Here is a 24927-nt window from a genome sequence, read left to right as displayed (position 1 = left end):
AGCAGGGGTGAGTTTGGAGGTGTTGTGGGTCCCCACTGCTGAGGCCTGTATGAAAAGTCAGTTCCATGATTGGGGATCCCCTCCCTTCCAGATTGCTCTGTGGATATTTGGGGGTGGGTCTGATCCTTGTGGTATGAATTTCATAGCTTCAGACATACTGTGCAGAGTTGGGGGCTTGGTTCTGGTTTCATCCCCTACTGGGGCTCTTCTGCTATCAATCAGAGGCCTCTGCTGGGATTCAGCCCTGTTGCTGGGGGGGTAAAGGTAGGTGACCAGGAAGGGAGTTTCCTGAGACTAGCAAGGACTGGAGGTCCTGCAGGGGTGTTTGCCTCCTGCTCTGTGCAGAACCTGAGTACCAGCTTCTGTCTGAGGCTTGGGGACGAGTAGGGAGGTCAGAGGGTACCATGCTGTGTCCCAGTATGCGCCCAGGCAGTAGGACACAGGACACTGTTTCCCACCTCACAGCTGTGGGGTCACAGGGACCCTACCTCAGCCTGCCGGCTCGGGAGTGGAGGCTGTTGCGGGGCCTGGGAACATTGTGCGCTATAAATAACGCCCATGTGGTTGCGCGTGTGCCCTTGCTTGGCATGGCTGGGAGGGAGGGAAGGGCCTTAGTCAGAGGCTGGGGCTCCATGCCTCGGGACACCGGGAAGCAGGGCTTCCTGAAGGAGCCACCAAAGTGGGGACCTGCACCCCTCCCTGAGAGAAACATGCCAGGCCCTGCCCTGCCCCTTGAACCTCTTATGGGGACCATGCCCAGTGATGGAGGGGCCTCTGACAGGGAGGTGGGAAGGACGCTGAGTCTGAGGGGACCACCTCCATTGGCCTGCCTGTGACTTTAACTGAATGGGACACACAGGCCGGGTGGTGGTGGCAGGGAATGAGCCCCCAGAGTCTCCCAGGGAACTTTTGCTGCCCCCAAAGCTGGGACTGACTTTAATCCCGAGAGCCCCTTATCTATCTGCTCCAGAGCCTGCGTGACCTTGACTTGGACATGCTCATCCTGAGTTGTCTCCTGAGATGGGGCAACCCTGGTTTGAGGAAGAACCCAAAGCTCAGGGAGGGAATCTTGTCTGAGGTTACAGCCACTAAGTATGGAGCCAGGACTGGCCCGAAACTGTAAGGGCTTTGGGGGCCCCTTTAAGCCCCTTATGATACTTAACTCACCCCAGTCCTCAGGCTCCACTGGACAAGTTCTGGGGTTCTCAATATGGGGTCAGGTAGGCCTGCAGTCTACCCAGTTTTCTCAAAGACTCGCTCAAGTTGGTAGGTTGTGGTGATGGTTAGGGAGAAGAACAGGCAGGCTGGGAGAGGTGGCAAATGGAAATGAGGGCAGGCTTGTGCCAGGCCTAAAGGGATGCTGGTGCCAGATCTGTGGCAGGAGTGGGTGCAGAGCTAGTGACCGTAGCACAGGTGAGTGATTAGGGAGGTGTTTTGCTGACTTGGAACAGGGGAGACATTTGGGAAGGACAGAGCATGTGGAGCTCCGGAGGTACCTGCACCTGAGCCTTGTCTTCTTTGAGGATTCTAGTGTGTGTGTGTGTGGGGGGGGGGGGGAGGGCATTTATTCCTGCTCAGCTTCTCAGGGATTCTTTCTCCCTTGTGAAGCCAGAGTTGGGTCGGAGACCCAGCAGCACAGATGCCTTGGTGAGGTTTGTGGGTACATATCCTGGGGGAGTGGCACGAGTTGGGGATTCATCTGGCCACCTCAGCCCTTTTCTTTGCCTCAAGGGCCATTTAGCCCTTTGGCCCCTACCTACCTGCCTACCTCCCCTGTGCCATGCTGGACTCGGGGTTCCAAGACAAAGTCCTGGAGGGAGCCAGGAAACTGCACTGTGGGTCCTCTCCCAGGCTGTCATGGCTGCAGCAAGGTGGGCCAGGGCCCCCTCACTGGCTGGTCCTGATTTTCAGCTCTGCTCTTCGGTAGGCCCCAGTCCCTCAGCCACCCGATGGAGGTGACAACCCCAGATCCCTTCCCCTCCTTGCCAATGACAGTCTTCTGGAGTGCTAGCACAGCTGTGGTGGTGTCAGGGTGCAGGTGCAGCTGAGTTCAGGACCCCAGGCTTGGATTCTGTCCAGGGGCCCCCTCATTGAGCTATAGTTTCCCCCACCTTCTCAGCCTCTGCCATTTGTAGTTACTCAAAGCCTGGCTCCAGGTTGAGGGGCAACAGTCAGACCCGCACAGGTGACTTTCTGTGGCCTCAGTTTACCCAGGTGTGAGAGACATGGGCCTGCCTCTCCCAGGACCTAAGGGAAGGAGGGTCCCTCTCCTGGAGGTGGGGAGGAGGTGCCAGGCCACCCACTGCGGGCACTGCCCTACTTCAGCCCCCGTTGCCAGGGAACGGCAGCTCCTGCTAACCTGGATTCTCGCCGCAGCCCCGTCTTCCTCCCACCCAGGAGGCCCGTGTCCAGCTGTTTCCCGGCAACCCCAGCCACTGGTGGCCACTGGGAGGGTTGCACCCCTCAACCTGCTGGCAGGGCCACAGGAAGGCTGGTCCCCTTATGCCAGGACCTCATAGCAGGTCCCCAACCCTGAAAGCCCACTGAGATACCTGCTACATATTCCCCCCTCTCCCATATGCTCCAGAGCTCTGGGAGCTCTGGAGTGTGGTACCCCAGCTCACAGCAACCCCCCCAGCCTCACCACTCTAGTGTGTGCCCCCTGTGGGCTGGGCTCAGTGCCAAGCATCACACTGAAGTTATCAGCTGCTGATAGTCTATACCTGCTTGCCAAGGGCAGGATTCCCCCCTTGCTTACACACAGGGAAACTGAGGCACAGTAGGCGAGGGCTCCTCTCTGCCAAGTCCCCTCTTTGAGCCCCTATCTCCCCACATAGCCCTTTGTGGGGCCATAGCAGAGTGGTTTCAGCCCCCCCTTCTACACCCCAACTTCTGGCCCTCTAACTGTTCCCAAGCAGAAGCTGTACCCTTGCCCCAGGAAGGGTGTATTTCAGGGCCCTGACCTCAGCCCAGTTTCCACCCATAGACACTGCTGGGGGTCCCATCAGACAAATTCTAGTACGCAAGGTGGGGTGTGAGTGTCTCTTGCTCCCAAAGGAGAGCAGGTGTTGATCAGGTGGCCAGAGAGGTTTCTGGAAGCAGGTAGCATGGGGGAGGGTGTGTGTCGGGGTTCAGGGACAGCTCCTAGTGGTGGAGTGGGAGACAGTGGGGGAGCAGATTTAGTGTTGAGACCCCAGAACCATGAATAGGGCTGGTTGGGGGTGTACTGGGCATTGGGGCCAATGGGGAACATTGGGGTTCTGTGGGGAGAGCTGGAGAGAGTATAATGGTGTGTGTGTGGGGGGGGAATAATCTGCTTCAGTTCTGGGAAAGAGGAACTATGGACGGGGTGGGGGTGCAGCTTCCTCTTTCTCTGGGGCCTCGGGGTACACCTCCTTGGGTGCCCCTGCCTCCTACCTCCCATCTGGACCTTGTGCCTGGCTTCCTTCCAGGGAATTTCTGGCTCTCATTGTTTGGGATGCTTGGAGGGGGGGGGGGCTGAGTGTGAGGAAGGCCCCCACGTCTCAGGAAGCTCCCGCTCCAGACGCTGAGGAGGGGGAAGGAGACAGATTGCCCCGCCTCCTGCTGTCTGATTTCCCCCCATAAACAAGCCAGTAGACAAATACTAATTACATAGGAGGGTGGGGGCCTGAGCAGGAGAGGCCTCGGGCGCTTACTTCATCCTCTAGGCTGCTGGCGGGTGTGGCCCCATCCTACAGATGAGGAGACTGAGCCCCAAGGGCTCCTCACAGGACCTGGGAGACAGGGGCTCAGGGCTGATTTTCTTCTGCACTGTGTAGGGTGGGAATGCCCCTGCTGGAATGGGGCTGGAGAGAAGGCGCCCTGCTGTGGGTGCTACCCTCTGGGGAATCTACAGCCCTTCCTCCAGGAAGTCCTCCAGAGACACCAGCCATTGAGCTTACAGTTTATGGGGTGAAGGGATGGGCAAAGGCCTCTCAGACTCTTCAACAAGCCTGTGTACACCACCGGCTAATTGTGGAGGAAAGCTGGAAGAAGACTTCCGGGGAGCACAGAGGTGCAGGGGCTCCCCAGCTGCTGAGCCGGCAGGTCTTCAGGCCCGTCTTGGGTGGAGTGGGGGTGCTGAAGCCGCTGTGGCAGAGATGGGGTGGCCAGACAGGAGTAAGTGCCAGTTTGGGGTAATTAGAAGGCACATAATTAGAAGGCGTCGGGGCATCCAGCGGCGCGTGTCTGAGTGCACCCCAGTGGCCCTCGTGGCTTTGAATCTGTGCCTCCGGCCCTGGGTTTCCGCCCAGAAGCCCGAGTCTATAGAGGAGCATCTATTCCTCGGCTGATCTGGGCCCTCTGTAAGGACCTGCGAGCTGGAGGCCCCACTCAGGTGTCCGGAGATGGGCTGGGGGTAGTGAAGGGAGGCCTTTTGGGGTGACTGGAAGGTCCAGGGAGTGCGGGTGCCACCTGTTGGGCGCCGTCTGCCAGGCCCTCCTGGCCTTTACCCCACCCGCTGGCCCGACCTTCTCCTGTCCCAGGTTTTCCCCTGAACTGGCTTGAGGCCCAGGGCCACTGCCAGTGACCTGGAGAGTCCCGAGGATGGTGTGACCATCCCCTCCCCCTTCGGCCGTGTAAGGCGCACCCCGGCCCCAGAGGATCAGTTTCCACCCGAGCTTCTCTTCCAGTGGGAAGTTGGTGCCCCAGAGAGGGGGAGGGCTCCTGTGTGACTCTGGGGGGGGGGCGGGGCTGTGCTGGACACGTGGGCAGTGCCTGGGTGGTCCCTGGAGTTCAGGGGCTGCAGGTGGTCGTTGGCTGAGGTACCCTCCTCCTCGGGAAGACATCAGCACCCCCTTTCTGCCCCTCTTGCCTCACCTCAACCCTTCCCCTTTATGTGTGTGTGGGGTGGGATCTGGGGCTCAGGTTCAGCCTCAACCCCACATCTGGGGTAGGTAGGCAGGCCGGGGCGTGCTGCAGATCTTTTGGGGTGTGAGGGCCCCTAGGGGATGCTGTGTCTGGGAGTTGCCTTGGGGACGGCCACTTGTGACAGAAGCAGAAGATCAGTGCTAGCTCCGGGTACATATGCAAACAACCCCTGGGGGGCTGTCCCCCCCCCCTTGCTGAGTGCCTCTTTCTGCTCTAGGCTGTGGCATACCAGGATCCAAGGATGAAGCAGGACCCAGCTCTCTGGCCCCTCGCCTGCCTCCTTGTGGTGAGTAAAGGGGTGGCCTTTGGGGGTTCAGAGCTGAGTCTAGAGCCCTCTACCCCCAACACCCCAGAAGGTAGAAGACTTGTTCAGAGTGGGCTGCTGCCTTGTCTCCCATAAGGCTTAGGGTGGTCCTGGCACTCCATTGCAAGAGCCCCCTGAACTCCCCACACGTGGCAGCTACAGCTAACAGATCTGGGCCTAACATCCCTGGAGCCCCCATGTGACATCCCACTGCCACCCTGCCCCATGCCTTTCCCCCAGCATGAGGCCTGGGTCTCCCCACATCAGGAGAGATATTTAGGAAACAGCTCACACCGTGGGGCGGGGTGTAGACACATAGGTGGGGGGTACACGTAGAAAAAACCCCTTCCCTTGGGCTGGGCCCCCTGGGGTGCAGGAGTGTGGGGTGTGGAGCTGGCCCTGAATAGGGGGAGGTCATGGAGGAGGATGTGGTCCGGGCAGCTCAGCTGACAGCCCAGAATAGGCAGCACCAGCTGCAGGCTTGGCCGGGGAGGGCAGGCAGAGGCTGCTGGGGATGTACTGTGGGGGAGGGATCAGAGCTGGGAGGAGTGGGCAAGGGGAGCAGTTTGGGGATGCGGCTCCTCCAGGACCCTCCAGGATTCTTCCCCACAAGTGGAATAGAGGGGACTCAGAGCCGAGCCTTCAACTTTGTCCTTCTAGACCTTACTAGCAATTTCTTTTTTTTTTCTTTTTTTGGGGGGCTGTACCCGTTTGATGCTCAGGAGTTACTCCTGGCTAAGTGCTCAGAAATTGCTCCTGGCTTGGGGGAACCATATGGGACGCCGGGGGATCGAACCGCGGTCCTTCCTTGGCTGGTGCTTGCAAGGCAGAGACACCTTACCTCTAGCACCACCTCGCTGGCCCCCTTACTAGCAATTTCTTGAAGCTTCCTAGTTCTCTCCATGGTGGGGGCACTATAGCCACCTCAATGGCTTTCTTCGAAACATGAGGGTTGGAGGTTTGACCCAAAAGCCTGGTGGGGGGTCCTGTGTGCTCATGGATTGATTAGTCCTGGGGTTTCAGGAGGTAGATGGTGGTTTGCTCCCCACCCCAGAGGCCTCCCTTCAGCTCTTCCTGCTCTTTCAGCTGCTGTGCTGCTCTCTGGTCACCCCCACAGCATTGGCCCCTTGGCAGTGCCCACCGGGACTGGAGCCCAGTCTGGTGAGAGCTCCCATCTCTGCCCTGCCTCACGCCAACCCAGGGAGGGACTGAGGGCCGGGCTTTCCCCATGCCTGCGCTCACCCCCTTTCCCTCCACAGGCCCCCGGTGTGCGTTGCAAGCCCTGCCCGCCTGGCACCTTTTCGGCATCACAAGGCTCTGAATTGTGCCAGCCTCACTCCCGCTGCAGTGCTCGTGGGAGACTGGAGGCCCAGGCGGGCACAGCCACTCAGGACACGATCTGCGGAGCCTGCTGGCCTGGGTGAGCCACAGGGCGGGGGTACCAGGGTCTGAATCATGGGGTCCTGGCCTTCACTGCCCCCAAGTGGGCTCAGTTTCCCTTCTGTGACTAAGACTGGGCCCACAGTCACGAAGGTGCTGGGGAAAGGGGTTCATTCTGTCCTGGACACTCGGGGTCTCAGTGTATTCTCTCCCCTCACAGGTGGTTTGTCCCTTCAGAGGCCCCTAGTGTTCCCTGCCAGCCATGTTCCTGGGCACCTCTGGGCACACACGGCTGTGAAGGTGAGTACAGGGGGACTCAGACAGCTAGGGATAGGGGAGCTGGAAGACTGCAGCCTAGGGCCCGGAGAGATAGCACAGCGGTGTTTGCCTTGCAAGCAGCCGATCCAGGACCAAAGGTGGTTGGTTCGAATCCCGGTGTCCCATATGGTCCCCCGTGCCTGCCAGGAGCTATTTCTGAGCAGTTAGCCAGGAGTAACCCCTGAGCACCGCCGGGTGTGGCCCAAAAACCAAAAAAAAAAAAAAAAAAAAAAAAAAAAAAAGACTGCAGCCTAGGCCCTTCCAGGGGGTATTGGGGTGTTTACTACCCTAGAAAAGGGGATATGTGTGCAGTAGGACATCATTTGCTTCCCTATTACTGCCCTTCCCAACCTGAGCTCAGCGGTTCCCACTTTTTCCAGAAAAAAAAAGCCACTCAGTGACCCATGGAAATCTCCCTTCCTTAAGTGAACACACAGAAAGCATCCCTACCCGTACCATAGGCTTCTGCCATTATTTGGTGCCCTATGTCATACATTGCCCACTTTGGGAAACAGGCAGCCACAGTTTGGGTGGAGGCCTCAGGCCCTGTCCCCTGCCTGTTTCCTCCAGGAGATCCACAGCTGGGCATGGGGGCACATACTTATCTTTTGAAGTCCATGAACTCATGGGCTAGCTGGGTAGGACCTGGGGTCCCCAGCATATGCCATAGGGAAATTTAGGCTGGGGGTTGCTCAAGGGACCCATCCATGGCTGGAAGGAAGGCAGGAGAGCGGCCTTGACTTTCCAGGTTGCAGTGGTGCCTGCACTGAATCTTCCTCTCTGCCTCGCCACCCTCTGGGATGCAGAGCGGGTACAGCGGGCCCGCCGGGGCGTGGAGGTGGCCCCAGGGGCCAGCGGCAGTGAGGAGATGGGGCAGCCCGGGAATGGCACACGGGCAGACAGCGCTGAGGAGAAAGCCACGCAGTATGCAGTCATCGCGATTGTGCCCATCTTCTGCCTCATGGGCCTGCTGGGCATCCTGGTGTGCAACCTGCTCAAACGCAAGGGCTACCACTGTACTGCTCAGAAGGAGGTGGCGACTGGGCCTGGAGCTGGTGTCAATGGTGAGCACAGTGGGAGTGGGTGGCTAGGCGTGCCCTGCCCTCTTGGTCAGGGGACCCGACCTGCAAAAGCTTGAGAAGGCCCTGGGACTGGCAGGGCGGCCTTCACCTGCCTGGTCTTGGGGCTCTCTGTGCTCCCCTGGGCACAGCAGAGGTGCCTTATGGTTTGGGTCAGGCATTTTGATGGGCAGCTGTCCTGGGCAGTGCTGTGCAGGCTCTGATTTCCACTCCTGGCTGTACTTTGAGTTACTCCTAAAGCCAGAGAGGGTAGTGGGAGAGGCTTTGCTGCAGAAGCCCAAGGTTCAGTCTTCAGTACCACTGGTCTCTCCCATCCCCCAGTACCTGCAGGAGAGAGTCTGGAGCACTGTGCTAGGAGTAGACCCCATGGGGAAGAATTTTCAAACTCCTGGAACCAGAGGGAGAGATGGTGTGTCCTGCTCCCCCGGTGGATCTAGAGGGGCAGGAAAGTGGCTCATGGTCTTCCTGCCCTGGGCTGCCTCCTTGTATCTGAGGGCGCCTAAGTCACATTATGCCCGCCCCCCTTAGCCCCTTCCCATGTACATTTTGATCTTGGCCTTGCTCAGTTAGGTGGAAATGTGGGGAGTGCCCTGAGACTGAAGATTGAGGGGCTGACTGTTCCCACCTTCCCCACATTCTTCTGGGACTGGATTGTGGAATTCCTGAAATTAAGCATTTGGGATGTGGATGCAGGGAGGGGAGATGAGAAAGGAAGTGATAATGGGCTTCTCAGGACACACCAACATCCAGGAGCAGAACCCCACTCTCGAGAAGGCCTGGGGCGCCCTCTGTTGGCACAGCCAGGCCAGCTGCAAGCCTGGAGCTCTCCCACACTGGCCCTGTATTTCACGGTCTGCTTCTCTTCCTTAGGGATTAACCCAGCTTACTTGGCTGAGGACCCCAATGAGGACACCATCGGGGTCCTGGTGCGCCTTATCACAGAGAAGAAAGGTGAGGGGCAGGCCCCCCACCCCAAGACGGGGCCATCAGTGGCCAGACCCGTCTGCTCTACCTCCCTGAAAGTCTCTTGTGGCTTCCTGGCTCTCTGCCTGCTGGCAGGCCTGCCTTCTCCCGTAGTTCTTGCCTTGAGAGGGGAGGGTGGTGGAAGCAGAGCCTAGGGATCTGTGCTGGCCCAGGGCCCCCTGGCTGGGTCTGGCTAACACGGTGGCTCCCCACAGAGAACGCTGCGGCCCTGGAGGAGCTGCTGAAGGACCATCACAGCAAACAGCTGCTGTCCGGCAATAATGGGCCCATGCCCCAGTGAGTGTCCCTACTGGGCAGGAATGGGGAAGGGAATGGGGGAGACGCTGCACCTGTGCTAGCCGGTGTCCCTCTCACCCGTCTCCTTTCCTTGCTCCCAGGCTGCCGCCCCCCAGCTCGCCGCACACCTGCCCGCACCACCACCACCTACACACCGTGCAGGGCCTGGCCTCGTTGTCTGGCCCCTGCTGCTCCCGCTGTAGCCAGAAGTGGCCTGAGGTGCTGTTGTCCCCAGAAGCTGCTGCTGCTGCCCCTCCCGCCTCATCTAGACTCCTCCCTGGTGTGGGCCGACCCTCCAAAGGTGGGGCCAAGGCAGGACGCCAGGGCGAGATCACAATCTTGTCTGTGGGCAGGTGAGTGGGCCCTGATGTCTGGAGACCTGAGGATGCAATTCTGGGGAAGTGGGAATGACAGGCATGCCAAGTGGGCAGCTGCCTCTTATTTCACATGGCGTCTAGGGGTGCCCCAGCGCCTGCCCACTGCACCATAGGGTTGGCGGCTTTGAAGGGGCTGGGTAGGGGGTCTAGCAGAGTGGAGGTTGTCTGGGTGGGAGGCCTCCTTGGTGATCTGGTGTAGTCCCTGAGCAGATGGTACGCCGTCACCTGGGGGACCCCATCTAATGGAGGGATGGATGGTCGGGTCCCCTTCTGCAGGTTCCGAGTGGCCAGGATTCCTGAGCAGCGGACGAGTTCACCAGTGTCAGAGGTGAAGACTATCATGGAGGCTGGGCCACCACCAGGGAACCTTCCTGAGTCCCCACAACTTGGCCTCCCTGCCGAGCAGCGGGTACAGCTGGGAGGTGGGGCCCATCCCAAGTGGCTGAAGCCGCCCCTCATGGAGAGCAAGGCTGAGGTGAGGGCCTGACCAGGAAGGTATCTGGACACACATTGGGGGTGCTGGGAGGGTGCTCCTAGGGCCACTTTGTCCTGGAGCCTTGAATCTAACTCAGCTCTGACTTCTGCTTCTCATCCCCCAGGAGAACCGCTATGTGGTCCGGCTAAGTGAGAGCAACCTGGTCATTTGATGGCTGCATCCAAGGACATGCAGTCCTTGGGGTCCTGAGGATTCCCGGAGCCAGAGAGGCCTGTGAGGACCAAGAAGCCATGAGAGCCTCTGTAGACAGACCCGTAGGGGCTGTTCAGGCAGGCACAGAAGGTGCAGTGTGGGAGCAGGTTGAGAGCCCTCCCCTGGACCCTGCACCCCACTCTTCCCTGCGGGACACCCCTGACCTCATACCCTGCCATGATTGGGACCTGTGCTACCAGATGGCTGCTTTGGATGGCCAGGAGGGGCCCCCTAGCTTGGGTACAAGGCCAGGAGCAGAGGAGCCAGCACTTCATCCAGCAGGTTCTGCAAAGGGAAGGGGCCTCACAGGGCATGAGCAGGGACCCCCTGGGTACCAGTTCCAGACATCCCCTCCTTCACTGGATCCCCTTTTCTGACTGAGTGAAGGGGGCCATTCCAGCTCTTGCAGTCTGAGAGGTGGTGGCGGACAGAGCTTGACTCCTGCCAACTGCCTGTTAGCAGCTTTGGTCCCATATTTGCCATTTCCAGGCTCCCTCCCCCCAGGCCACCATGGGGCTGCCCGCAAAGGGACCTCATGCATGTGCCGCCATCACCCTCTGTCATTCCAAGGAGAGACAGCTGGGCAGGCAGCTCAGATTGCTTCAGAGACTTCAGGGACGACCGTGTAACAGGGCTGCAAGGCTCCTGTGGCTGTGAGGGTGTGTGTCCCCAGCCTGGGCAGTGCAGGCGACTGCCCAGCCTTGCCCCCTTCTCCACTCTGCTCAGCACCAGGTTATTTATGTAGGGCCGTGCTGGCACGGGCCCAATACCACCCATTTCTCTTATTTATTAAAATATTGCTATTGTCCTATCCTTGCATCTGCATACCTTTCTTTATTAAATAAAAGGTGGGAAAGTGTCATCATGAACTTCTTTCCCCTCTGCCCTTCCCTAGGGCATCACAAAGTACCCCAGTGCCTGCTCTTTGGCAGGAGGGGGCAGTGGCTGAAATGTAGGAAGAGGCTCCTTGCTTCATCCAGAGCTTGTTCAACTGAGACAGCTGCCTGGTGGGGGTTAGCATTGTGTGTTACTGGCAATGTTCTAACAGACAAATTGTAGTAAAAATGTTCCTCTGGCAGGGCCTGAAGAGCAGCACAGGTGCTCCAAGCACTTGCCTGCAGGCACGTGGTCAAAAGTTTGAATCCCTGGTGTCCCATATGCACAAAGTAGAGATCTGGCAGCTCTGCTGTCTGCGACCTCTGGCACTCTGTCACCTCTGACCAGGTGTGTGTAAAAATGGGGGCAGGACCTAGAGAGCACCATGTAAAGATACCGTGGGTAGTCCTATATGTGTCTCCTGGGCACTGCAGCACCACTGACATTGGCAACAGAGAGAAGGGGGCATGGTGGGAGAGGGAATAAAAAAAGTGGGTGAACAGAATCTCAGTTATTTCTGTGACATTTAGTTTTGTTTTTAGGCAACATCTGGCAGCACTCAGCGGTTACTCCTGGTTCTGCACTCAGAAGTCATTCCTGGCAGGCTTTGGGGACCATATGGGAAGCCGGGATTAAACCTGGGTCGGCAGCATGCAAGGCAAATGCCTACCCACTATGCTTACTCCGACCCATCAGCAACATATTTTAAGTCAGTGTCAAATCTTCGTAGATTATGTGCAAGGCAAATGCCCTACCTACTGTACTATTGTCCTGATTCACACCCAATTTTTAGATTCCTGGTATCCTATATGGTTCCTTGAGCAATGCTAGGAATGATTTCTGAGTGCAGAGCCAGGACTAACCCCTGAGCACCACTGGGCGTGGGCCCCAAAACAACAAAACTGGGTATTTTGCCCTTAAAACTCCAGAGGTGTCTTATTCCAAACTAAGGTGTGTCACAGGTCAAAAGTATACCCAGGGCCAGTAGAGAGCCCAGCTTGGAACGCTGAGAGTGAATGAGATGCAGAGGGGCTGTGGCTGTGGAAGGGAACCGTGTCGCCTGAGCAGGAAAGGCAGGTACAGAGCCAGATGCAGACAGCCTGGAAAAGCCAAGAAGGTGACATCCTCTGGCTCAGCAACCTTCTCACTTATGGGGGCCTGATTGGAGACAAGGCTCTCTGTTAGGGGCTAACAACTAGGGTTGGGGCTGGGCAATGTTATGAGTCCTTGGAAGTTAACTTTATGCCCGGGATGCCAAGGAGCCACTAAAGCCTTTCTTCAACTGGGTTGTGATCCCACATCAGTTCATGTGACTGAATTTGGTAGTGGTGGTGAAAAAATTGTACAATAAAGGTTTTAGAATTTGGCCAAAATTGGGGCCGGGAAGGTGGCGCTAGAGATAAGGTGTCTGCCTTGTAAGCGCTAGCCAAGGAACGGACCGCGGTTCGATCCCCCGGCGTCCCATATGGTCCCCCCAAGCCAGGGGCAATTTCTGAGCACTTAGCCAGGAGTAACCCCTGAGTGTCAAACGGGCGTGGCCCAAAAACCAAAAAAAAAAAAAAAGAATTTGGCCAAAATTAATTCAGAAGGATTTATATTGATTTGGAGGCTGTTCTGGTGGAAGTTTAAGCTGAAAGCTAGACTTTCCACTCATGACTGTCTTTTACCTGAGGAAATCTTGTGTGTGATTCTTGGTACATAAAAGGATATGATTGGGGGCCGGAGAGATAGCATGGAGGTAAGGCATTTGCCTTTCATGCAGAAGTTCATTGGTTCGAGACCTGGCATCCCATATGGTCCCCTGAGCCTGCCAGGAGTCACCCGAGTGCTGCCGGGTGTGACCAAACAAAAACAAAAACAGAAAACAAACAAAAGGAGGATATGATTGGTATGTGAAAAAATATTTTAAAATTTTCTGTGAACCCCATATTGTTACACTGTCTCAGCAGCAAGGCACTAAAGCACTTAGGACAAGGTGGGCAGTGTTGGCTCAACAGCAAAGCACTCACTCTGTGTGTGAGGCCCTGGCTCAGACCACTAGAACTTGCAAAATGAATAGGAAGAGGAGCAGAACAGGATGTTCCCTCTAGTCATTATGGGGGTGGTGGTGGAGCAATATGAACTAGTTCCCCAAGGAAATTGCTGCTTCTCTGCAGGTGCTGGTGAAAGGAGTCTAAGGGAGCCATCATTTAGAACTGTCAGGAAGTGTTCGCAGTAGCAGGCTGCAAGATGGATCAGGATGGCTGGACCAGAGCACAAGGTGCCCTGCTGCATCAGTGGCACAGGCCCAGGAAGGTCTGGAACAGCAAAGCACATTTGTACCACACTGGCAGGAGGGAATGTCTCTGGGAGGCTGTGCAGGCAGTATAGGAAGGAGTGGCAGTGTTGTGGAAGGCAGAGGAGCGTAAGCACAAGGAATAGATGGGTGATGAGCCTGAGGCTGTGTAGGGTCAGGACCAGTGTATTCTGGGTAGTGGACATGGTGTTTCAAGGGAATGGTGAGAAGAGGGTCAGGCCCAGTTGGGATCTGAGGTGGGGGGGGGTAGAAGATGGACCAGGTGATAGTTGCTGGGCCTGGGTCTTGGGTTCAAGGGAGAAAGTTTAACTTTTTTGTTTTTCTACCACACCTGGTGACACTCAGGGGTTACTCCTGGCTATGTGCTCAGAAATCACTCCTGGCTTGGGGGACCATCTCTGGCCACAGTTTAACATTTTTTATATACACATTTGGGGGTGGGTGGGGACACACCTGATAGTACTAAGGGGCTATTTCTGGCTCTGTTCAGGAACAACCGCCGGTGGTGCTCTGGGATCAAACTGGATTAGCTGTGTGCAAGATAGTGACTTAACCTCTGTAAAACCCTTTATCAGGGCCACTGCTTCCCCAGTCTGTGACTCTTTTTTTTTTTTTTTTTTTTTTTTTTTTTTTGTGGTTTTTGGGTCACACCCGGCAGTGCTCAGGGGTTATTCCTGGCTCCAGGCTCAGAAATTGCTCCTGGCAGGCACGGGAGGACCATATATGGGATGCCGGGATTCGAACCGATGACCTCCTGCATGAGAGGCAAACGCCTTACCTCCATGCTATCTCTCCGGCCCAGTCTGTGACTCTTAACTGACTCAGCCACTAAGTTGTATGATGAACTCCAGCACATTTCCTCAGGTGCACTAGTAATGCCAGCTAATCCCTCAATAGACCTGTTCTCGACTTTGATAAATTTAGGTGTTCGCAAAAATGCATCTGGTGTTCTGTTATATATATGTGTGTGTATATATGTATATACATATATATACATATATATACACACACATATATTCTTCTAACTGAATGACCATGAGTCACAAAATTGTTCATGACTGAGTTTCACTCATACAATGTCCAACACCCTTCACCAGTGCACATTTCCCTCCATCCATGTCCCCAGTTTCCCTCCAGTCCTTCCAAATGCCAAGCCCCTGCCAGTCTCTGTGGCAGACATTTTTATTCTCTGAGGGTTTAAATGCTGGGTTCTTTTGGAGTTTTGTATGTGTTTGTTTCTTTTTGGTCCACCCAGCAGTACTCAGGACTTAAGGCAATCCCTCCTCTGCACAGAGCTCTCCTGGTGGGGCTCAGGGGACCACATATATACGTATAGGGATCAAGCCCACATCAGCCACATGCATGGCTCTACCCAGTGTACTATTATTGTTCTGGCCCTAGGATCTTTTTAAGTTTGGGCCACTCCTGGCGGTTCCTTTGGACAGGTATATGGTGCCAGAAACGGAATCAGGGAATTACCCATGTGCTCTACCATTGAGTCACATCCCTGATCCTAGGATTTAAAGAAGAGGAGTTACATTTGAAAATAGCTGCGCAGAAGCTAAAGGGATGGCCTTGGAGATTTGACCTCCCCTAATCCCCAATGGCATCTCCTAGGCTTCTCTGGTGGGCAAGAAAGGAAAGGGCCCACAAGAACTTGAGATGAGGCTCGTCCCCAGACAAGCAGAGGGAAGGCAACAGGGAAGGAGAACACCAGATGCATTTTTGTGAACACCTAAATTTACCAAAGTTGAGAACAGGTCTGTTGAGGGATTAGCTGGCATTACTAGTGCATCTGAGGAAATGTGCTGGATGTCATCAGGCTGTACCCGGGTCCCTGTTCAGCTGCAGCTTGTTTGGCTTCTGAAACTTGGTGGCCCTTGGAGGAGCAGTGGACTTTCTGCTCTCCAGCCTCTTCTCCCTGGGGAGGTCTGGCTTGGTCTGCAGACACCCCGTGAGGCACACAGATGACAGGCATGTACCCCACTGGTGTTGGGCCCCAGAGATAGTAAGCACCAATCCCCTTCAGACCAGCCTGTTTGTTCCTGATATCTACTTCCTGAGGTCACGCAGGGGTCCTCAAACTTTTTAAACGGGGCCAGTTCACTGTCCCTCAGACCATTGGAGGGTCTGACTATAGGAAAAACAAAACTTATGAACGAATTCTTATGCATACTGCATATATCTTATTTTGCAATGAAGAAACAAAACAGATACAAATACAATAGTTTGAGGACCACTGCGCCTTGAGGGTGGTGCAGGCCTGCTCTCAAGAATTGAGAAAACAGCTGCTCTCAAGAATTGATGCCCTTGGCTATCAGGCCACTGCTTCCCTAAAATGCCCCTTCCTAGTTTGCTCCTGTCAACTATGGCAGCACAGGCAGGGACAGACATGTTGCTGTGAGCAGAGTTCTGAGCGACACTGATCATCAGAAAGGCAGGGTATTGGGCCTTCCTTTTACTGGTTGGAGGAAGCTCAGTCCCTAGGAGAATCCCTCTATGGCAGTGCCTGTGTGGTTTGCCCTCATCTGAGTATTCTCTGCAGCAAAGGCAGGTGCAGAGACAGTAGGTCAATGGGATAGAGTCCTGAGGTGCTCAGTTTTTATTACTGCTCTGGCAGGAGCTGGTTGACTTGTGGCCTATTTGCCTCCAATGAGGAACTCGGGCAGGAGGGCCGGGCCCTGGGCATGGCGGCATAGTGTCTACCCAGGGAGAAGCTGTCTGTATCAGGGAAATACCATGACCCAAAGGGATGACAATAAAGTGCCCATCAGTGTAAAAGTGACAGCACTTGACCTTCTGGGTTGAGAAACTCTGACCTCCCTACAATGTCTGGGATCATAAGCCATCGAACCTCTCCTAGCTTCTGTCTAAACGCAGACACTTAGAGCCAATTTATGCTTCACCTCTGGGAGGGCAGCAGAGCATGTGAGGCTTGGGCTTTGGCACACAGCAGATGTGAGTTCCAACTCTTCCCCTCACAGGCCTCTTGTTTTCTTGGGAGGGAGTTGGAGTTCGGGGCACAGTGGTCGTGCTCAGGGAATAATGTGTGCCAGTGATCCCACTCAGGCCTCCTGAGCACAAAGGCTGCACATGAACCTTGAGCTCTCCTGGCTCCTGCAGCAATTCTCTGACGTAGGCCCAGGTACTTCTGCTGCTGCTCACTCATGTGCTTAGGGCTCACAGGACCTATCATGGTGCTTGAGAGTGAATTCTCCATATGGAGCTGAACAGATAGAATTTCCCATGAGTAGGACAGTGGCAGTTGGTATTCGTTGTTTTCGTTCATGGCTTGTTCCAAACTGAGGCACTGAAGGCCACACTGCCCAAGTTTACCAATGCTGAAAAATCCAGGGCGGCCCCATGTGGCCTGTAGGGACAGGTAGCATTGGTATCCGATGAACTGTCTTAAACCAACTGGAGCAGCAGTGAGGCAAGCAAGAGCTCAGGAGTGGTCTTGTATCCTCTCTCCAAGAACCATCAGTCTGTTTTGGTTTTTTTTTGGGAAACATTTTTTTAATAGTTATTGAGTGTTCTACAGCTTACAGTAAATACCATAGTTACAAATTCTTGGCTTCAATCTTTCAGAGTGATCACTATCTGATCTTCAAAACAAAACTAAACAAAAACCCAAAAGAATCCAAAACAACAGAACAAAACCAGTTTTACGTTTCATACACACAAGCGAGGCCATGGGGCTTTCCAATCTTTATACTCCAGACTGTGTTTTGAAAACACCTATAAGTTCTTTGTCAAACTACTTGGAAGACACCAGTCAAAAGTTTATTATTATTATTATTTTAAATGTTTTTAATGTGAGTTCCAATAAAATTTAAAAATTAGATTCCAACCTGTAGATTAAAATGAATTAAAAAATACAAAATCATATACAGCGCTCTCACAGGGATGTTACATGCCATGAGAATAGGTTTCTGTCATGTGACAGGAAACAGGGATTCCTTGAGTCAGGAATGGGGTGAGGGCATCACAGACAACTCCCAGCTGCTCCAGGCTGGGTCTTTCTTCCCCTTCGCTAAGGAGGAGCTCAATCTCCCTGCAGATCTGGTAACTCGACCAAGTGAGCTCTCTGGGCAGCCTCTCCTGCCTTTTTCTGCCTCAGGCTTGAGGAGGAAGGCTGACTGGAGCCTCAAGATGCTGGTCAGGCAGGGGTCAGGCCCTAAAGTGATTCCACCATTCAACTACTCAGGCTTGGTCCTTAAACTACAAAGGCCTAGTTCTGTTTGCTTCTGGAAGGCACACACTCCTCCCACAGGCACTACAATGGCCTCGGGGTTGGACTCCAGAGCATGAAAGGCAGAAAACCCTTTGGGGAAACTGAGGGAGAGGGACCCAAGTTTGGCTCAGGCAAGGCTGGATATGGAATGTTAAAGCTGGCCTGCTAGGAATTCTCATGGCTGGGCCCTGTCTTGTCTAATTTCAGAAACAAACTTTCTAGACAACTGGAAGATGGCAGGTCAAGGGCAAGCTTGCAACCAGTCTGCTGTGCTCACAAAGTGTGGGAGCAGAATCAGATGAGTAGCCTGGCTGGGCTTCCTCTCCTGAGGTTCTGCTTTTGGAGGGCATTTGGGCCTGTATTCCCCTAGAGGTACACCTAATAAGGAGTCCACACCCCACCTTCCACCTATCTGTTCCGCTGGAGTCCCAAGCTTGGCAAGTAGCTGGGTCCTGCACTGAGTGGCATGCCGAATGGAAATACAGTTTCCACATTCTTTCACTCCACTGAAACTGAGGCAGAATGCCAAGGGAACACATCTATGATCCAGCTTGAAGGCTGGTGCCAACATCACCAAGACCCAAGCACAGCCAGTGCCTCTCTGGGACTCAAGCCAGGCTGTCTGCACAGTGAGGCAGCAGAACTTGCTGACCAAGGGCCTGCCCTACTTTTTGCTCTAGCTGACATCTTTTTGAAGGCCACATAGAACAAATCAAGCCCTTGCAGGTACCTGGGAATGAAGATTTCACATCTGCAACAGACAGCTTGCCTGGGCTTGATTTAGGAGGGTCACAATCTTTAGGCCCTCCTCACTCACAGACAGCTAACAGGCACTGGCATCAGTGGCCCCAGGTCCCCTCAGAGTGCCAGTTCAAGGTGCTGGCCCAGTGTTGGGAAAGCTGGGGTACAAAGGCTGCCCTGAAACAGATCTGAGTGCTGGCACCATGACCTTGAGGTGTTCTATATGACAGGCCTTTGTGGGGGGCTCCTATCCTGCTAGCTGGAAATGGCTCTGGGTCCCAAAGACCCCTCATGAACCCCATATCTCAGCTAGGGGCACAGAATTCCCAGGTCTTGGCGGAGTTATCTGGAGAGAGAGAATAGGGGACTTGAAAGGTTCAAATCATGTCTCTTTCTGTCTGAGCTGTGAGACCTTTGGCAAATCTCTTAAGCCTTCTGATACTTGGGGTTTGTTGTTGGTTTTTTTTTTAATCTACAAAACAAGAATTTTGGCAATATCTAAGTACTCTGTAAGGACAAAACTAGACACGTGCGTGTCCTTTTCAGCATTTGGGGAGGGGGATACCTTAGGGGGCTGCCAGAACAGGGAGCAGCAGTAATTAACTATTCTGTCTCAAGGGGAAAAATGAAATTGGTTGGGGGGTGTTATATGGCAGAAGGATTAGGTTTCAAGTTCTCATTTTAGGGTGCTTCCCACTTTCTAGGCTGGGTAAGAGAGTCTGGCAGGAGAGGAGGGGCTCCAGGCTGGCCGTTGACTGACCTCGATGGTGAATCCTGCCCATTGGGCTATGGTAGTGGGAGAAGCAGTAGAGTTGGGATTGAGGAATAGGCTGGTATCAGAGCTGTCATGCTGGCTTATGGTCTTCCTACAATGACAGGGCCCTCTCCCAGGCCTGACTTGGGCCATTCAGTCTTTAGATGAGACCAACAATATTCACAGACAACTGTGACAAACTCCTATAAAAGTACCCACTACCTCACCTGTTCTGCTTAGCTCAGCCCCTTTGCAATGACCCCCAAGCTTGGCCAGGCTTGTGGATCTCAGTCAAAGCAAGAGGGCAAGGGTTCCAATGTAGCACTCTCCATCACCACAGCCTTCCCCTGCCTTGGGGCCTGTCTCTGAACTTGAAATCAGATGAGGCAGTGCTATGGGAGGGTGAGGGCCAGTGTGGAAGGAACGGGACAGCAGGCAGATGGGGATTTAGCTCTTTTTACTGACAAATCACTCTGCCTTTCTACAATGTTTATTTCTTCCCCAATCTCACAGGAGGAATCATGGGCTGTGTAGGGTTAAGCCAGACAATGAATGTGAACTGCTTTAAGAGCTGTGAGATACAAGGGGTCACTTGTGCAGAAAGAAAAGGCTGTTCATCATTCTGAGACCTCCCCTCCTAGCCTCCTGAAGATGCCAGGGCCGTGAAGTTTCTCTCACACCAGCATTCTGCTCACTTTGGGCTGCCAAGACCCAGCTTTCTCATTATCAAATGGATACGGCACTGTCTAAAGCCCGTGAAGTGCTTTGAAATCTATGAAGCACATGATGAACGCAAAGATTTCCTATGACCACCATTATCATTTTGGCTTTTTTCAAACATGAATGACATAATCTAAAACCACCTTCATCCATCCTTACAAAACCAGAGAAAAGGAGAAGGTATTGGGGTGGGGAGGGAAGTATTAACACTGGAAAAATATTTAAAAATGAAGCCTCTTCAGTACCCCAGAACAGACCGTTTAAAACGGCTGAGGTTTTCTCCTCTTGGTCCTGCAATTCCCTGGAAACCCAAGTAGATGGGCCCCAATTCCTGGGAGTAGACTGAGGGTGCTGATGGGCTCTGCCTTCCCAGATACAGTCAGACAGCCTCTGAGGTCCTTCCAGCCCAAAGGTTTCCTGATAATTTTCCCCCCTCCTTTAGGGAGACACGGAGGTAGGAGTAGGGATATGTCCATGTTTTCATGAACTCAAAATGATACAAAGTTTTTTTGTTTTTAAAGTTCCAAATGTTATCAACGATCCTGTTTGTTCAGTACCCCTGCCCCACCAGAAGTACTGGCAGCGAGAGGCCATAGAGCCCGGGCCCCCATCCTTGTCCTGACCATCTGGGTGAGTGCTGCCATCCTACATGCAGGGCTTCTCCACTGTAGCCGGCCTGCCTGTCCCTTCTCCAGGGGCTGCGGCCAGGGTGAAAGATCCAGATATCTTCACAGAATTCCCATAATGCTATTTCTTCATTTGCAATTTTTTTTCCTGCCACCTGCCCCTTGAGACCTCTGCCCAGTCTTCAATCCCTGCCATGTGTGTGGGGAACAGAAACAAAAGACCAGAGAGTTCCAGAGCTCACCAGGTGTGGGCGCTGCTGACTTAATTTTCAAAAAAACAAGCCCTTCCATCCGGAGCTACATTTTTGTAGGCCATTTGCCCCTAGAGGAAGGCTGCATTGAATGCTAATTTACGGGAGAGCTAGGGAAGGCCTTTCCTCTTCTCTGGGCCACCATTTCCTTAGCTGTCAAACAGGGGAAAGGATGAGATGATTGCTAAGGTCCCTTCAGGTCTATGAGTCTATGAAATGTTTATTGCTATTGCTTTTCCTTCACTATCCTGACCTTCAGAGCAGCCAGCACCCACCTGGAATGTGGCACCTTCACTTTGGCCAAGATAGCATAAGTAATCAAGGCCTTGGCTTGGCTGTCAGCCCCAAGGACCAGTAGGTGAGCTCTGGCATGGGAAGGACATACGGAGGAGAGAAATGCTAGTTCCCCACTCTCATCAGGAGGAAGCTCCTCATTAGAGTGGGTCCACGAAGGCTCAGGAGCCAGTTATGGTTGACACGGGCACCCAGCCTTCCAAGGCTTTGGGAGGCTGGGACCTACCACCCTGAAGCTGTTGGCAGGTCTGAGGTCAAAACCACCTTCTGAGGAAGTGCCAGATCAGTTAACATCACTGTGCAAATCAGAGGGTCCAGGCCCAAACAATGTGGCCAAAGACCTTACAAACCAAAGCAGACAAGGACCTCTCCCCTCTTCTTTCCTCAGGCCCTATCCCCCCATACCCCTAAGTTCTTCCAAAATAAGATTCTGGTTTTCCCAGGATCTCAATCTGGGGTGTTAAGCTGCTATGAACATTCCTATCCAAGCAGGTAGTTCTGTTGCGATGGTTCTCAGAAGACATTTATTTTGTGGGAGGACATGGCATGTCCTAAACTAATCTCACTGAAGAAAAATCAAAATCAAAGAATCCCCCAGAGGCGACGTGGCCTGCTCCATGGCTCAGACTGCTGACTCTGGATGGGGCCGCGTTTGCCTGCTGGGCTAAGAAAAACAGAGTCTTCTGCTGAACCACTGCAACACACCCCACTCTCTCCTGCCCAGACTGGGATTCTGAGGGACTATACACTCAGGGAAGAAAAGAACTGAGGGGATATGCCTGGTCAGGAAAGAGAGGAGGGCAAGAACTGGAAGGGCAGTGGCCAAAAGGTGATGGTGGGAGAAGAATGGTATTAGAAAAAAGCAGCTTTAACAAAAACCAAAACTAAAACCAAAACCATTAAAGATGCATAAAGTGACCCTTGCACTTCCATTCTCTTCTTGCAAGTAGAGGTGGTGCTGCTAGGGTGCTCCAGCACCTGTGTAAGACTTGAGTAGTTGCATACAATGTGTGACTCCAGATCTGGGGGAACAGGGACAAATAGCAAGTGAAAAACTGGAGGCTGTGCCAGGAGGCTACTAGAGATTTCCTCTCCCCTTAGGAGCCTACCCTGAGCCCAGTCTTCCCAGTGGGGATGCTGCTCCCTGCCCAGGGCCCAGAGATGAAGAGGAAGGTGGAGGATTTTAGGGTGAGAGCCTGGAGCTCTGTCCACAATGGCAGTAGAATGTACAGCGCAGACGTTGGGGATGGTGAAGGGAGAGGGTGGGGGAGATCTTGCTAATATCCGACTGAAAATTTCCTGTGCATACTGAGACCACAGGGGAGGGTGGTTTGAGGCCAGGCAGTGAAGAGCAAAGCACTCAGCCTCTGGCTAGGAGTCCAAGGCCCAGTCCCCTCTCCCCTTTTCTAAGGTCATATTCAGTGATACTCAGGGGGTACACCTGGCTCTGCACAGAGGAATTACTCCTGGTTGTGTTGGGGGAACATAGGAATGCCGAGGATTGAATCTGGGTCAGCTGCCTGCAAGGCAAGCACCCTACTTTCTGTACTATATCTCTCCATCTTCCTTTTTATTGATTAAGCTGCGTGGAAATCTGCACTTACTTTTAAACTAGAGCCACACTCATTTCCCTGAGCTACTACAGGGATCAGTGTCCCAGACCATGAGTCTAGGGACAACCATGTGCATAGTGATCGTGCTATATCTGAAGCAGCATGGCAGCTGCCTGCGCATCTCCCTCCCCTGCAGGGCCCCACTCACTTGGATGGACAGACGGCTTTACCAGTGTGGGGGCACGTAGCTGTATGCAGGGGTTCCTTGGGCCCTGTATGTTGGCATGGAGACAGGGTGTGCCCCGATTGCAGTATGCTGGGGAGCAGTTAGCAGGGTTCCTGAGGATCCAAAGAAAGGAGTAAACCTGAGGGGGGTGCAGGGCTAAAGGGAGCACAGCTCAGTCCCCCACCCCGCCTGCCAGGCTTGCTGGCACAGCTCCTATAAGAAAGCTGTCCAGTGCAGTAACTCCTCATCAGACCTTTACTCTTGCATACTCCACTCTTACTGCACAAACACAATGATGATGAGTGTTAGTTTCCCACTAACCTAGTTGTTCCTAAGGGTAGGACCCTGGTCCCATCTACCATCTGGTCTCCAGGAACTAAACAGCAGCTCATCCACCTTATCTCCAAATTTATGTTTACTTATTTTGTTTTTGGTTTTTAGGGCCACACCCATTTGATGCTCAGGGGTTACTCCTGACTAAGCGCTCAGAAACTGCCCCTGGCTTGGGGGTACCAGATGGAACGCCTGGGGATTGAACCACGGTCCTTCCTTGGCTAGCACTTGCAAGGCAGACACCTTACCTCTAGCGCCACCTTGCTAGCCCCTGTTTACTTATTTTTTATTTGGGGGCCACACCCTATAGTTTGGGGTTATTCCTGGCTCAGTGCTGAGGAGGTTCTGCAGTGCTGGGTCCAGAATATGGGTCTCCTCTCTCAAAGCCTGTACTCAGCTTGTTGAGCCTTAACGGCAGATTTAGCGGGACCTTCTCTGTTTTCCCAGAACCGCTTGGTAGGAGAGTTCTCATGCAGAATGCAATTAGACTATGCTCCAATCTCTCAAGAGTTCCTGAAGGACAGAAACAGAGAGAACCTGTCCTTACCTGCTGACATTGCCATGGTGGTACCTGCCACCATACCCATAGCCACACCATTGGTCCTGGGGGCAGCAACAGGGGCCGGGTAAATGGCGGAGGGAATGCTGTTGGGCTGGACAACGGTGGTGTGATGGATGACATGGGGCTGGGCAGCATACACTGGCTGTGTGTAGTAGGCTCCCTGCAGGAAAGAGGCCAACGTTACTCAGTTCTACTGGTTTGTTCTGTAATCCCTGAACATACCCAGTCATGTGGCATGCAAAGCAAGCGCTCTTCCCACTGAGCATTCTCTCTGGTCCTCACTCAGGGGTTTGGAGAAGTGGGACAGGATGCAAGATGAGGAAAAGAGAGTCACCCCATTTTTCCCAGACCCAAAGGGCAAGGGTCAGAGAAACACTAGCTCAGAGAGACATGGTCTAGGCCCCAGCTGAGCCTCTGCATAACTTCCTCCTCGTCAATGAGCAGTGCTGGACTCAGCTTCTGGCCTGCGAAGGAAGATTCCAACTCTGTCCTGTCTTACTTCTGGGTAATAATAGCTCTACTCCAAAACACTGATTTTGATGTTTTCAAATATTTATAACTTATAAATAAATTACATGAAGCTCCAGGCCTCATAAGCTGCCTAAAATTTAAAGGCACAGTTAACCCAAAAGAATGTGGATGGGGTTGGTGGACCCCAATACACTGTACAGACACAGCAGGTAGGGGATTATATGGCTGCAAATGCTGCTGCACTGGAGGCCATAAATAGGCCCATGAGGAGTTAGTTCTTCCCTTTAGGAAAGACAGTGAGGATGAGGAGAAGGCTCTGTCTGTGTTATACTACTGTCTGGGTCATGCTTAGAGCTGCTCCTTCGAGCTACAGACCCAGGATATTTTTCAATACAGGTCTATCAACCTGTGATCCTAGCCAATAAGATGGGGTGGCCCTGCTTCATCTGGTCCTAGGATTTTCAGAAATTTCTACTCATAATGACTAGATTTTTGGAATGTACGTGGGTAATTGCTGAGGTCAAAGCACAGAGTGCAAGGATGCCCGGGGTGATCTAGGACAAATCATCAACAAGAAAAATGAATCTCAATTTACTCTCAACAAATCTGACATTCTATCTGGCTATGGTGGTGGAGGCATAGTAACTTGGTTCACCAAAAGCATAAGCACTAACACTACTATAAACATAACTTC

At 53.5% G+C, this 24927-nt stretch overlaps 3 protein-coding genes across 4 annotated transcripts in view; 2 read left to right on the top strand and 1 right to left on the bottom strand.

Annotated features, from left to right (window-relative positions):
- Nucleotides 1-24927, top strand: part of PLEKHB1 (pleckstrin homology domain containing B1) — a 414220-nt gene that overhangs the window by 177907 nt on the left and 211386 nt on the right. The gene's annotated exons all lie outside the window — the stretch shown is intronic.
- RELT (RELT TNF receptor) lies at nucleotides 5109-11107 on the top strand. Its single transcript, XM_049780507.1, has 10 exons — nucleotides 5109-5176; nucleotides 6281-6355; nucleotides 6454-6614; nucleotides 6795-6874; nucleotides 7699-7956; nucleotides 8842-8922; nucleotides 9150-9231; nucleotides 9333-9584; nucleotides 9885-10083; nucleotides 10208-11107. Exons 1-10 carry the CDS (start codon nucleotides 5132-5134, stop codon nucleotides 10253-10255), a joined length of 1281 nt encoding a protein of 426 aa, XP_049636464.1. The 5' UTR covers nucleotides 5109-5131; the 3' UTR covers nucleotides 10256-11107.
- FAM168A (family with sequence similarity 168 member A) overlaps nucleotides 19672-24927 on the bottom strand; it is a 175877-nt gene continuing 170621 nt past the window's right edge. For both annotated transcript variants that reach the window (XM_049780436.1, XM_049780437.1), the window contains 3 exons: nucleotides 23748-23922; nucleotides 22850-22980; nucleotides 19672-22110 (listed from right to left, as the gene is read on the bottom strand). In XM_049780436.1, the coding sequence (XP_049636393.1) occupies nucleotides 22868-22980; nucleotides 23748-23922 (288 nt within the window). In that variant the 3' untranslated portion in view covers nucleotides 19672-22110; nucleotides 22850-22867. The remainder of the gene's footprint in view (nucleotides 22111-22849; nucleotides 22981-23747; nucleotides 23923-24927) is intronic.

Source organism: Suncus etruscus, chromosome 9, assembly GCF_024139225.1.
Source record: "Suncus etruscus isolate mSunEtr1 chromosome 9, mSunEtr1.pri.cur, whole genome shotgun sequence".
Taxonomy (NCBI): domain Eukaryota; kingdom Metazoa; phylum Chordata; class Mammalia; order Eulipotyphla; family Soricidae; genus Suncus; species Suncus etruscus.
This window is presented reverse-complemented; position numbering and strand designations above follow the sequence as displayed.